The following is a 13,622-nucleotide window of genomic DNA, read 5'->3' on the forward strand; positions in this document are numbered from 1 at the left end:
CCCTGATTTATCAGGGGTCGCACAGTGGAATGAACCACCAACTATTCTGGCATGTTTTACGCAGCAGATGCCCCTCCGGCTGCAACCCAGTATTGGGAAACAACTATATACTCTCATATCCACACACACTCATACTACGGCCAATATAGTTTATTCAATTTCCATATAACACATGTCTTTGGACTGTGGGAGAAACCGGAGAAAACCCACGCCAACACGGGGAGGACATGCAAACCCCACATAGAAATGCCCCAGCCGGGACTTGAACCAGCAACCTTCTTGCAGTGAGGAAACAATTTTAACCACTGAGGCACCACGATATATATATATATATATATATATATATATATATATATATATATATATATATATATATATATATATATATATATATATATATATATATATATATATATATATATATATACCCCCAGTATATATATAAAAAAAATTAATAAATAAACAACTATTAAAATATATATGCAACTTGATTATTCACCAAAGTGGTAACACTTTATGGTGGTACATTAGTAATAAAATAAACATAACCAAATAAGTATATGTAAAGAAAGAAAGAGCACTGAAACATGCTAAGTTCCACACAAACGATTTGTGTAGGGAGAACAGAAAGGAATTAAGTTAACTCATTAGTTTTTACACATTTAAGCTGATTGAACATGACAATTAAATTATCCCCTTTAAAAAACTTAATTTCTTTGTTGTTTCAGCTCATTTTAAATAGAGTTTGAGTGAAAGAGATAGAAAGAGAGAGATGTAACCCGGAAAAACAACTAGATAATCAATTAAATTACTTGTAAATAAATGTAACAGGTAAAATAATAATAAAAGTGTAACCAAATATGTTAATAAATGTAATCAATTATATAAATAAATGTAACTAAATTAATAAATAAATGTAACCAGGTAAATAAATATATTTTAAAAATGGTCAAAATAAATAAATATACATAAATACAAAATATTATTAAAACATTTGAAATGAAAACAATGATAAAAAATAACAACAATATTTACAACCATTAAATAAATTCCCATAACATTTAAATAAATACTAAAACTAAACATCATGTTACATTACATTAAAACACTTTAAATGTATCTACAGTCTATAACATTAAATGTTAACAACTGCCAACTAAGCTTCAAAAATTGTAATTGTAAGACTGGAAACTTGAATGTCTGTAGCAAACAACAGCTCCACAACCCACAGCAAAGGATTCACTACAAATGTCTCCAATTTAACCCTGGCGTCTCGAGTTAACCAGCCTTGCTCACTCTCTCTTTAATGTGGCCAACGCTATGAGGTAAAGTGCTTCACACATTTGACAAAGGCGATTTGAGTCATTAAACTAGTACTGAACCCCAGGGGTCCCATAACATCATTTATCAAACACTTCTAATTTGTTACATTAACTCCAGACAGATCCTGTATGGCAAGCCCTTTTAACATTTAATCTTTTAAGAAATGTAGTATATGTTTTCAAGCCATTTCATTTTAGGCTGCATTTATACTGCATTGTTCAAGTGACTCAATTCCGATTAATTTTTCTCTCATGTGGCACAGATCGCATATGACCCATGTACGTATAAGCAGGAACAAATCACATGGATTCCAATTTACTCAAATCAGATTCAGGCCTTGTTCATATGTGGAAACTTATCCGATATGAATCAGATCTGTGCCGTCGTGTCTGGCGTGTAAGCAGGTACATCGGATTTTTACCTGTCAATGCGAGTCGCACGTCATTAAAAACCATAGCAAATAACGTCAAGGCTGACACTTTCTTTTCAGAACAGACTTCAGCAGAGTCCCAATCCTTAAATCTCATACACAAGGACTTAAACAGCTTTCATACTGTCATATAGCACAGGTATTTAAGCATGTTAATGAGAGCGAGAGAGCGCAATGTCTGCCACGTAACCATTGCTAATCACTATAAACTAGTAAATACATCACGTGCATAAATCACACCATGGACATTACATTAAAAAGCCTAAAGGTTTTAAAAAAGCCTATATATCAAAAGAAGATAGACAAATGAAAACCTTTCTGTCATAAACTATAGTAAAACAGCTGGTCAAAAGCTGCAAACAGATTAAATACAGGAATAGAGAAAAGGGCACTCTTTAATTATCAGCTGTTAGTCAGCGTCCACTCTTTTTTTCCTGGTCAATGCGCCTTTGCCATGTGCTCTGTAAATTCAGACGATCGGATACGAGTCACTTCTAAAAGATTATGATAGCAGGTCAGCAAAAAAAATAAAGAATTAAAAATCGGATACAGTTACAAAATGACCATCAAGACCTGCAGTGTAGTGGAGAGCGGAATACTTACGTCACTGAACAGCGCCAATGCCTTACTCAAAGCAATGCACAGACTGCTAGGAAGGTTTGTTTCAATTATTATTTTTTCATTTTATTTTTGGCCAATCAATAATCCTAATTTTATTATTTGATCATGTTATATTAATAGGAAATGACAGCATTACCAACAGGCACAACATAAGTGTCCAACATAAGTGTGTTTTTGATTTAGTGGCTAATTCGTATGAATACGCACGATCTAATCAGTACAATTTTGTACGATTTGCTCATCCCCCAATGACGGTTTGGTTTAGGGGTGGGGTTGGGTGCCACGCTTCCTTTTTAAAATCGTACAATTTCGTAGTACTGAACTCATACGAATTTGTACAAATTAGCCACTAAACTGGCAAAATGTAAAATATTTACATTTTCTTGTGAGATCAAGCTGTTATATCCTATCTTTGTAGCCAACTAATAGACTACTTGTAACTAAAGAACTTGTAATTGAAGAAATGTACACTAGTTTATGATCAGGTAGTTCTTAATATATAATATATTCGTACCTACAATATAGGCCTACACTACTAGCATTAAAGTAGATACGGCTTATAGATTAAATGTTAATTCAGCTTGCCGTAGGCCAAGCGCTTACAGGAGGAGAGAAGACTTTATGAATCAGCGAAACGAACCAATGACTGCAAGGAACACATCCCTTATCTGAACACGGCTTGACAGGAAATCAGATCATCAATAAAGGATGTCTTTCTTTTTTTTTTTTTATTAAAAAATGCAAATATACAACCACAATTCGGAGATTGATATACAAAGGAGAAAAAATACAAGCTTCATTAGCTGCAAAAAGAAAAAAGACTAACCAAACAAAGAAAGGGGTAGGTAAATTACAATTGTATAAAAGTGTATGAAAATAAATTAAGAGCATTAGGAATCTTACTCAAATCAGTCAATAGACAACAGTTCTTCATACAGAACCAGGAATCTGACACATTTTTTTTTTTTACATACGGAAAGATTTGAGCAGCGAGTCATCTTCAATCAGAAAATGTCGACTGAAGTCATGCATTTTTGCTTTTGTATAAAAAATTTTCTAAACAAGATAAAAAAAAGTTGAAGATAAATTATTTAGATTTATGTGAAGATTTTGAGTGATAACAAATAATTTCTTTAAAACTAAAAGATTGTGCAAAGATGGAGGAGTGTTTAAATAACGATAGTCAAACCAAAATTTCTGAACAAATTCACACATAAAAAAATAAATGTATTTAAGCTTCATCATCCTCAACACAAAATGTATAACTACTCGGAATATCCGCATATTTGGAAACAAATGAGCCGGACATTTTATGCAATATTTTGAAGAAGAAAAAAATCAATAAAGGATGTCCAAAAAGAGCTCTGGAGATCGCGCACGTAAACTCCCATATGTTGTTTTGAGCACACTAGGGACAGACACAGAGAAATGAAAACAAACGGCCGAGGAATTTGCTTTGCGAGCACAGTTTTGTTCAGCAGCTCATATGGAGGCCTTGTATGCATCCTGTGAATGTTTCGTGCTGTTTGAAATCACTCGACGGCGATAAAGGACAACTAACCAGTTGAATATGTTTAGGGGAGAGTTTGCTGTCAAAATATACTTTCAACAGATAAATGCCTTGTAAACTATTAAGCTCAAGTTGGTTTTGCAACTCTTTTGGGAGATGAAGTTCACGTGTACGAACTGTTTGCTTCGTATGGCAAGCCGTTTTAACATTTTATTTACAAAATGTGGCCTTTTATTGCCCGTTTACACTTAAGGGTACATTAGGGTTCATGTCACCTTTATCAGGCTTGTGTTTCCACTGCCAAAAGGTGCTTGTCTGTTTCTGACATGATCGCATGTCAGAAGCACTTCAATAATCACGCACACATTATTATCATCAGCTCAAGAAGAAATATTTCGAACATAGATGCATGGCAAAACACTCAAGAAAGTGAAACCGCTCGCGCTTTAGACAGCCTTGAAAACAACTATAGGGCACAGCGTAGATTCTGCTTATCTTCTTGGCTTTGTGGCTGTTCATCACGATGAAGATGACAATGTTTGTTTGAGCTTCAGTCGACCATGGCTCATTATCATATGTATATATTATTATGATGTAATGTCTCGGCTGTGCATTTAAAAATGCTGCTTCCTTTGATTTTAAGCAAGTAGTGATGTTTCTCTATAAACCAATAGCGTTCAGCTGCGTGTCTCACTACGACTTTTGGTACCCTTTTGTTGTGCTAGATACCGTTCCGAAAAAATTTGATTTTTTTGTACCTTTAGACCAGGGCTGCGTCCGAAACCGCATACTTTCATACTATATAGTACGCTAAAATCAGTATGCGAGCCGAGTAGTGTGTCCGAATTCATAGAATTAGAAAATCAGTAGGCGAGAAGTACCCGGATGACGTACTACTTCTACTAGATTCTGAAGTGCGCATCTCATGCACGCTGCGCTATCCCATAATGCCTCGTGAGAGAATTCATGATTGAAAGTGAGGCGACGCAACTGACGCAGGTAGGTCACGTGACCATGACAAAATGGCGGATGTAGTACGTAAGAATTCCATTCATACTTTTCACATTCATACTGTATAGAACGTACTTTTTTAACGGCCGAGTAGTTCGTTTAAATTCAAATGCAGCACCTACTAAGTAGTAGGCGGTTTCGGACGCAGCCTAGGGTGACCAACCCTGTTCCTGGAGATCGACCTTCCTGCAGATTTCTGTTGCAACCCATATTAAACACACCTGCCTGTAATTATCAAGTGCTGTTCAGGTCCTAATTAATTGATTCAGGTGTGTTTGATCAGGGTTTGAGCTGAACTCTTTAGGAAGGTTGATCTCCAGGAACAGGGTTGAGCACCCCTGCTTTAGACAGTGGAAACGGCCATAAAAGCGTGCTGAAACTTACCACTCATTGGAAACGGCCCATATTTGTGTGTGCTCTCCAAAGGTTTATATGTAAAACAGTTAACTTAAGCTCAAGATAATAACGTCCGCGTTATTAGTAAAGTGCTGACTCTCACATCCTTTCAGAAAATACGAGGGGAAAAAAAAGGGTCAAATGACTGTTTCAGCCACCTAAAACATGAACAAACCACCATGTTTAACTATTGTCATCACCTTTTGGACTATTAAAAACTGGCAATGACAGAATTACTAAGAGACAGAATTACAACTAGGTTACATGTGCTGGTGAAGATTAAAGAGGAGTTTGCCTTGACTGTAATCTTATATGTGTCGAATTGTTTTTTAAAACCAAAAAAAAAAAAAGCCTAAATGTGTATTGTGTGTAATTTTTTTGTAATTGTTAATATTTCGGAGACTGTAAAAAGCTGTATATATTTATGGGCTATATATTTTTTTATTTTATTTTATATAGGCTTAATTGCAGATATTCACAGAAAGGTTAATAATGAACATTTACACACAACAATTTACTTGTATAAATTATGTTTTGTATGATATATGGATGACCCATACAGTTTTACTTTATCATTCTCGCACAAGGAAATGTCATCGACTCTGACTTTCTGTTGTACACCACCATGCCTAACAAAAGGGTACTCTTTGGCAGTGAAGACACAAGCCTGATAAAGGTGACCCATAACGTACCTCACAACTCAGTGGAAATGAGGCATTAGAGACTAATAGCCCAGTTATGACCCAGTACCATAAAGTCGGTTTAAAAATTGAGATTTAAGTATTAAAAGCTGAAACAAGATATCTTTGCATTGACGTATAGTTTATTTAAAAAATGTGCTAGTAAATAAAATAGTAACTAATGAACAGCAATTTAATGTTAACACAGCTTGCCATAATCATTGCTTTGACTAATAAGGTTGGGTCCACACTGAAGCTTATTCTGGCAAACAAAATTGGCAGATAACATACAATACAGGAGAATAATGACCAGAGCTCCAACATCTACACAAACATTCAGATGATTAATGAGCACTTACGATGCCGAAAGTCTTCTGTAAAAGAGGAAATGTAGATACCTGAAGGAATAGTTCATCCAAAAATGTAATTATCCAGAAATATACTCACCCTCAAGCCATTATTGGTGTGTGTGCCTTTTTCCATTAGGACAAACACAATCTAAGTTACATTAAATAAAGCACTGGCTTTATTCCAACTTTGATGGAGCAGTGAAGGCTGTTTTTAAAGCTCTAAAGAGTGCGCCCATCCATCCATCATAACAAGTAACATATAACTCAGATTAGTAATAATATGTATTTTAAAGTGATATTTTTTCTAAGGAATATATAGCATACAGCCTTCGAAATTGATATAAAAATAAGCATTTTTAAACCAGACACTGCAAAAACAAGTGGATTGCAGGATATATATAAAGGTTAGCTGGGATGATATCACAAAGAAAGCTTTGGAATTGCTCTCAACATCACATAACCCAAACAAATCAATGTACTTTATAGTATAAATTGAGAAATTATATTAGTCTGGGTATCACTGCGTGTCATTACACTTGTCTGCCACAAGAGGGCAGAACGCCACCTAAAATGCAGTGGTGAATACAGGTGTCCTGACATTTTATCCTACCCGTCAGATTATGCTACCAAGTACAACACTGTATATGAATGGTTCTGAAGTTGGGGTTAGGGTGATGATGATCTTACAGCTTCATATCACAATACTCAACATTCAAATTTGCATTGGTAGCAAAATATGATGGGTAGCATATTGCGTCATCAAAATGTGCTACCTACTTTTTGAATGGAGGTAGGATAATCTGACAAGGTAGGACAAATCGACTGAACACCGGTTCTCAGACCGTCACCAAATGCACTGACAGCTTCCAAATAACCATTGAGAATCAATACAAAAGATTATTTCAATAGGAACAAAGTCTTAATCCTGAAATGCGTTGAACAAAATGACTGCAGTGTTTTTGCAGACACACAACTATATTAATTCACTTATTAATTTTCCTTCGGCTTAGTCTGTTTATTTTATCAGGGGTCACCACAGCAGAATGAATCACCAACTTATCCAGCAGGTTTTACGCAGCTGATGCCCTTCCAGCCACAACCCAGCACTGGGAAACAGCCATACACTCACATTCACACACATACACTACAGCCAGTTTAGCTTATTCAGTTCACCAATACTGCATGTCTTTGGACTGTGGGGAAACTGAAGCACCAGGAGGAAACCCACACAAACAAACACAGGGAGAAAATGCAAATTCCAGCAGGGGCTCAAACCAGCAACCTTCTTGCTGTGAGGAGACATTGCTAACGACTGAGCCACCATGATCCCGCACAACAGTATAGATATACACAAAACCATAAACAAACAAATTCCATATCAAAGTTTATTGCTGACATGCATGTAGAGATTTGATGAAGTACAAAAATATGTCTTTTATACAAATTTGTTTTTCATCTCTGTACAATTACCCAGTTTTTTTTTTTCCTTTGACACCATTCTAACAGAGCAGCTTACGACATCAAACTTTCAGGCTTTTGACTAGTTTCATTTTATACCAGATTTTAATTTTCCAGTTTTAATAAAAGACGCAGAAAAAAAGGTAACAATTCAAAAGACGAACCTCCCAATTTATGAAACACCTGCACAAAGTGGCTTAAAAAAAGAACAGAAAATCAAACCTAATGTTTAGGATTTTCCCTTGCAGTGTCTTTTTCGGAGTACTCAGCGTTTGCAAACTCCCACATTCACTCCAATTTCTGCTGCATCTCGTGGCGCGTCTTGCTTATCAGAATCATGCACTAATTGTTAATTGTAAAATGTATACAGAGCTCAACAACATACACTTCTCATGCTGCAGACAGAATTTGGACATCACGAAACTGCCTATGCAAGGGTGGAGGGGGGGCCGTTTGGAGTCACTTACGAAAAGGGGGCTATATTAAAACTGAAAAATACTAATTCTTTAATAGGTTTTGGATACAGACTAAACAATCACATCAACAGCAGTCATATTGCAACCTTACAGATTTCGCTATGATATAATGGCTTTCGTGATATCTCTACGTGGACCTAGGATATTGGATCTCCTTTTGGAAACTACGCAAAAGACTTTGCTCTTCTCCGTCATCAAGTCACACATATTATCCACTACAATACTGCTTTACGATCAAATATATTCACATTGAGGTGGGAAAAACTAATGCTTTCGATGGTGGCTTGCGCTGAAACGTTGGTGTGAATCTTCAAAGTACTAACACCCTGTACTGGGTTTTGCACTACTGATTTTGCCACTGCGATGTCTTTCACACTGGCCAGAGCGCGATATCATCCTTACCTCGCAAGATAAACTCTACATGTTATGCTAACGTGCACGATAATTTAGTTGACTTAAAAATAGAGCTATGCAAAGTCAGTCTCCTAATTAGTGTAGCTTAATATACCAATAGGATTGTTGCAATAATTATTCAAGAATAAAAAAAAAAGAAGGAAGTAGATAAAAGAAAAACCTTCACTGAAGATAGAAGGAAAAAACGTGAGAGATCACAGCAATGCTTCTGAGTGATACATGATCTCTACATTTACCATGGCAGACGAATTATAAACAGCAAATAAATTACAAAGGAAAACAGAAAGGCGAGAAGTACAGAGGAAATTAAAGTACGGGTTAAAAAGGACAAGCCAAGCTGCTAGCCATGAGTTGAGAGACCTACAGTACTGAATGACCTTTTCATCTAAACGACATGAGTGGAGCCGGACATAAAGGCATTGCAAACTAAGCCACAGGTCAATGCAAGCCAACCGCCTAGTATACTAAGATATAATCTAGCATCAAAAGTACATATTCACTGCTCACGGTTGAATCTGTCGATAATCTAAGGCAAGATATCCCACAGTTATGCTTTATACACATGGGGTAGCTTAAAACAGGATTGGAGGGAAAAAAAACAAACAGAAAAGTCAAATGTTTCCTTGTAAGAAACGGATTGAGTGAGACTGATGGCATTTCCTTCCTGATGAACATTATTTAATGACCACAGATGGAGATGAGGGGTGGATGAGGAGATGGGATTAAAAACAAAAAGACAGTCCCCTGTCCAATGGGTTTCTTTGTGTATCACTGCTGCCGGAAACGTTCCCTAGCGGCCAATCCATGATCCCTGAGCTGCAGCTGAAATCTGTGTGGGGAACGAAAAGCACCGGAGACATGGCGGAAGATGCACTTTGATGGCTTGGCATGCAATCAGAGAGGGCGAGCGCTCTTGATGGAGGGACACCAAAGAAAAGGAGGTCTTAAGGGCTGTGCTTACAGGGCTTATCTTGGCTTAGACTTCCGCATGACTACCGGCTCAGCCGCCCTGCTTCCTGACAGTTTCATCCCATCACCAGCTGTCCCGTACCTTGTCTTTTTCCAAGCACAGCCCTGCGTGACGCAAGAAAATCCACACCAGTGCCACCCAGCTCAGCTCTTAAGAGTCCGCTGCGGTGGCGCATCAAGCGATGAAACGTACACTGGTCAAATGCACAGGAAATGGTGGTCTTTAGCGTTTGGTGCCTTCAGATTGGATGAAAGAAAAAAAAAAAAGAGAAGGAGGGAGGGAGGGTGGAAGGGATAAGATAACGTACCATATCGGCTGGTTTGGATGCCAAGTTTTGGTTCTACGCATCCAGACACAGATGCTAGCTGCCAACAGAAACCCATTCAAAGAGGAGTGTGAAACATGCGCTTCGGTAATATGAGGTTATTAGCTTTCTAACTTGTGATAGTTAACATCTTCAATGGAAAGAAAGAATAATTGTATTCAAAATGCTACTGTTTGAGTAGAAGAGGAGAGGGGGAGCTTATTTTCAAGGAAAAAACCAATCACTGGTTTTGACAAGATAGTTACACAACCACAATGCTAATGCTCTTGAGCCTGTGCTTGTCTCCCGCTCAACACGACGAGTCCTGCTTTCAGAACGGAGAGCGCTGCTAAAAACTGACCGAGAAAGGAGGAAATAGAGAGATAGAAAAAAAATGGTAAGAGGTAGATTTGCAGTCAGAGTGAAACAGACATAATGGTTGATGGGAACAGAACAAAAGGGTTGATCATGTGATCCGAGGCATTCCTGTAGAAAGTGCTGGGGGAGAGGTGGATGGAAAAGGGTGGTTGTGTGTTATGTGTGTGTGATCTGCTACATGATTCTGTTGGGTATTGCTGTTTATGTGTGCGTGCGCGTGTGTGAGTGAGTGAGTGTGTGTCAGATTTGGGCAAAGGTGGACATGGTGTTCAGAGTCTCATTAGACCTGTTTGTGTCCTGTGCTGATGAATGTAGCGACAGGGTGCTGAGCTGTTCCTTGGCCAGTGTTTGCCGGACACACACACACACTCTCTCTCTCTCTCTCACATGCACAAACATACACAAGTGTGCGCCCAGTTCCGTGGCTCGCTTCACTCCTGGTGACAGTACGGTGGTTCTACTTCCGGAGGAAGCGCTGGGCCAGTAATGCGGCGTCCAGAGGGCTGATGGGCTGAGCGTCGTGGCCGAGGCGCCTCACTGGAGGTACGTTACCAAAATGCCTCTTGCTGAGGAAGTTCTTGGTCTCGTGGATAGTGTTCTTCTCTTCTGCCAACAAGAGCTGTTGCCTCATGTAGTTCTCAAATTCATACTGAGACGACTCCTCTGTCACTTTCGCCTGGAGGGGGCAATGAGAATCTGTTTTAATGCCAGCAAGAGCATAATCAAGCTGATACTTCTATTGTTCTAGCTTCTATTGTTGTCAATCCAAGCTTAATAAGCGAAATACAACTGCCAACAAGCCTCTGGCTGCATTTTCAAAACACTGCTTTAAAATCCAAACCTGGGGTCCATTCTTGATTTAACATATCCTGGATGTTTTGATCGTGATAACTGATGTCTGGCTAATTTGGTTCTCCAAACAAGTTCGCGAATCAAATTAAAATGTCTGGATGAACTGATCTGAGATTGCTGCGTGTGGTGAAGGACGGATCTCTCGATCCACAAAAACATGATCAGCAATACAATGATTTGCTGACGGCACAGCAGCATATTGACATCATCTGATTAATATTCAATCATCCATGTGAGCAAAATGACAAGATTTGTAGTAAAGGGTTTGTTAAATATGATATATAACTTTCCACAATTGTTGTGAGCTTTAAGCTTTACACTTTCATGTGTCAATAGTATTTAGCAATTTATATAGTTTTATATTTAGAGCGGATTTTTCTTTCATCATAGTAGCCTAGGCCTATTTAAGCTTCTTAATCGAGTAAGGAATAACTGAGTTAAAATTAATTTAGCATCAAAAAACTTTTTTGATATCGGTAAAGGTGTCTGCACCTTTTGCAAAGCATCAAATCACAGTCATATTAGCTGTCAAAACGTGTGTATGACTGCATAAATTATTACTTAAATTTAAACAATTTATTACATAAATTACTTAAATAGTCAAATATTGTACATGTCCACTGTCGCACACAAATTGTACTAAAGTTCATTTATTCATTTTCTTTTCGGCTTCGTCCCTTTAATAATCCGGGGGTCGCCACAGCTTTCCAGAAATATTCTTGCAGGTGTGTTGAGTCAAATTGGAGCTAAAATCTGCAGGACACCGGCCCTCTAGGAACGAGTTTGGACACCCCTGCCTTAAGGAGCACCTTAAGGAGTGAAAGTCTTTGTACTTTTATTTCAAGTGCAGATTTTATGTGAAGTGCATAAGTTTTATGTGTAAGTTTTTTATCATATATAAATAATTTTTATATATAATTTGTTTAACTACTTACTATTTTCCCAAATATCAGAATTTAGTACATACTTTTAGTATTACCTTTGCTTGAACAGAGCAGAAGATCTAATCCTGTTAATATGAAATAAGCCCGCTCCCAAGAAGGTTCGAGCTACCTGAAGTGTTGTTATGGCAACAACTCTCGGATGAGTTTTGAAGAAGAAAATGATCCTGGATCATGTCAAATCATCAATAACCGAATCCAGCTGATTGTGTAATCTACGCACGAAAACGGACCCCAGCCTGACAAAACTAACTAATGATGTAACTATCAATTTGCACAGCCAATGGAAGACCTGATGTTCAGTAAACTCTTTTGAAAACTGACATTTTTGCATTATTTTATCTTGCTTATTTATCATACAAGACTGAATTACATATGAAGAGTTTAGTTGCAAAAACCTCTAAATTCCATTTGATATTTACTAATTAAAATGAGCATTTTTCTCCAACTCCTGTGTGAAGGCTTAGTAGTTATACTTTTATAGTGACAAACAAGTTCTTTACATTACCTTTAAAATGAAATTACTGAAGTAATGAAGGAAATGAAGGAGGCTAAGAAAAAAATCTGCATCTGTTTTTGCATCTGAACTCTTCATATAATGTATTAATAAAATAGTTCTTACATAAATTTATAATTATTTGAATCAAAACATGTATGCAATATATCATATAGATGCCACAATACTTGCAAGCACTTCCTCTGTAAAATGTAAACAATAATAATAACAACAATTTCTTAGAAGTCATTTTAAGTTATATAGGATGTTTGATCATGCCCTCTGGTTTAGAGCCACCTGTCTAAAGAATTGTTTATATATTGAGTATGATTGTGTTTAAAATATAAGACCCTTCAACTTAAACTTTTGTATATTATTTCAGCTCCTGTGAGTGTGTACTGACCTCCTGAAGATGCTCGGGGTGGTTAAGCTGATCGTCTATGTCTGGCACCACTTGCAGAGGGCCGCTCATCGAGGAAACAGATTGCCTATTTATATTTAAAAAGAAAAGAAACATGGTAAAAATAGACAATGACAATTGGGTACTTTCAAATCTACACCTAAGGGAGCTTGATGCATGACTAAAAAGTGCAACGAATTGCAAAAATGTGGCGAGACAACATTGTTGACCAAAGATGACATCATCCGATCACATGAATTCCTAAGAAGTTATCTGAACTCTGACAAATAAGTCTGGGCTAAAAAAAGGGAAGTATAAAGTTGATCTCAGTTTCAGATATAGAGATGAGACACACCAGGATGCGATGATGGCACTCAGAGACTCCAGCACCTCTGTGGCGGTGAGCCTCTGCTGGGGGTCAAGCACCAGGAGCTTCCTGATCAAACACACTGTACTTTCAGAGACACGTCCATCCCTGTGGAAAAGACAAATAAGCATTTCCATTTGCACGATACAGATTTAAGAGCCTTTATTTAGAGAAATAGTTCACAAAAATCATATTATAAAATTCTAAAATCATAAAACTTAAAATGATTTTAAGCTTCAAAACGA

At 37.3% G+C, this 13,622-nt stretch overlaps 1 protein-coding gene across 2 annotated transcripts in view; it reads right to left on the minus strand.

Annotated features, from left to right (window-relative positions):
- Window positions 1-7,692: 7,692 nt before the first annotated feature.
- Window positions 7,693-13,622, minus strand: part of stk40 (serine/threonine kinase 40) — a 37,295-nt gene continuing 31,365 nt past the window's right edge. For both annotated transcript variants that reach the window (XM_021466957.3, XM_068214172.2), the window contains 3 exons: window positions 13,366-13,485; window positions 13,014-13,098; window positions 7,693-10,997 (listed from right to left, as the gene is read on the minus strand). In XM_021466957.3, the coding sequence (XP_021322632.1) occupies window positions 10,779-10,997; window positions 13,014-13,098; window positions 13,366-13,485 (424 nt within the window). In that variant the 3' untranslated portion in view covers window positions 7,693-10,778. The remainder of the gene's footprint in view (window positions 10,998-13,013; window positions 13,099-13,365; window positions 13,486-13,622) is intronic.

Source organism: Danio rerio, chromosome 16 (genome assembly GCF_049306965.1).
Source record: "Danio rerio strain Tuebingen ecotype United States chromosome 16, GRCz12tu, whole genome shotgun sequence".
Taxonomy (NCBI): Eukaryota; Metazoa; Chordata; class Actinopteri; order Cypriniformes; family Danionidae; genus Danio; species Danio rerio.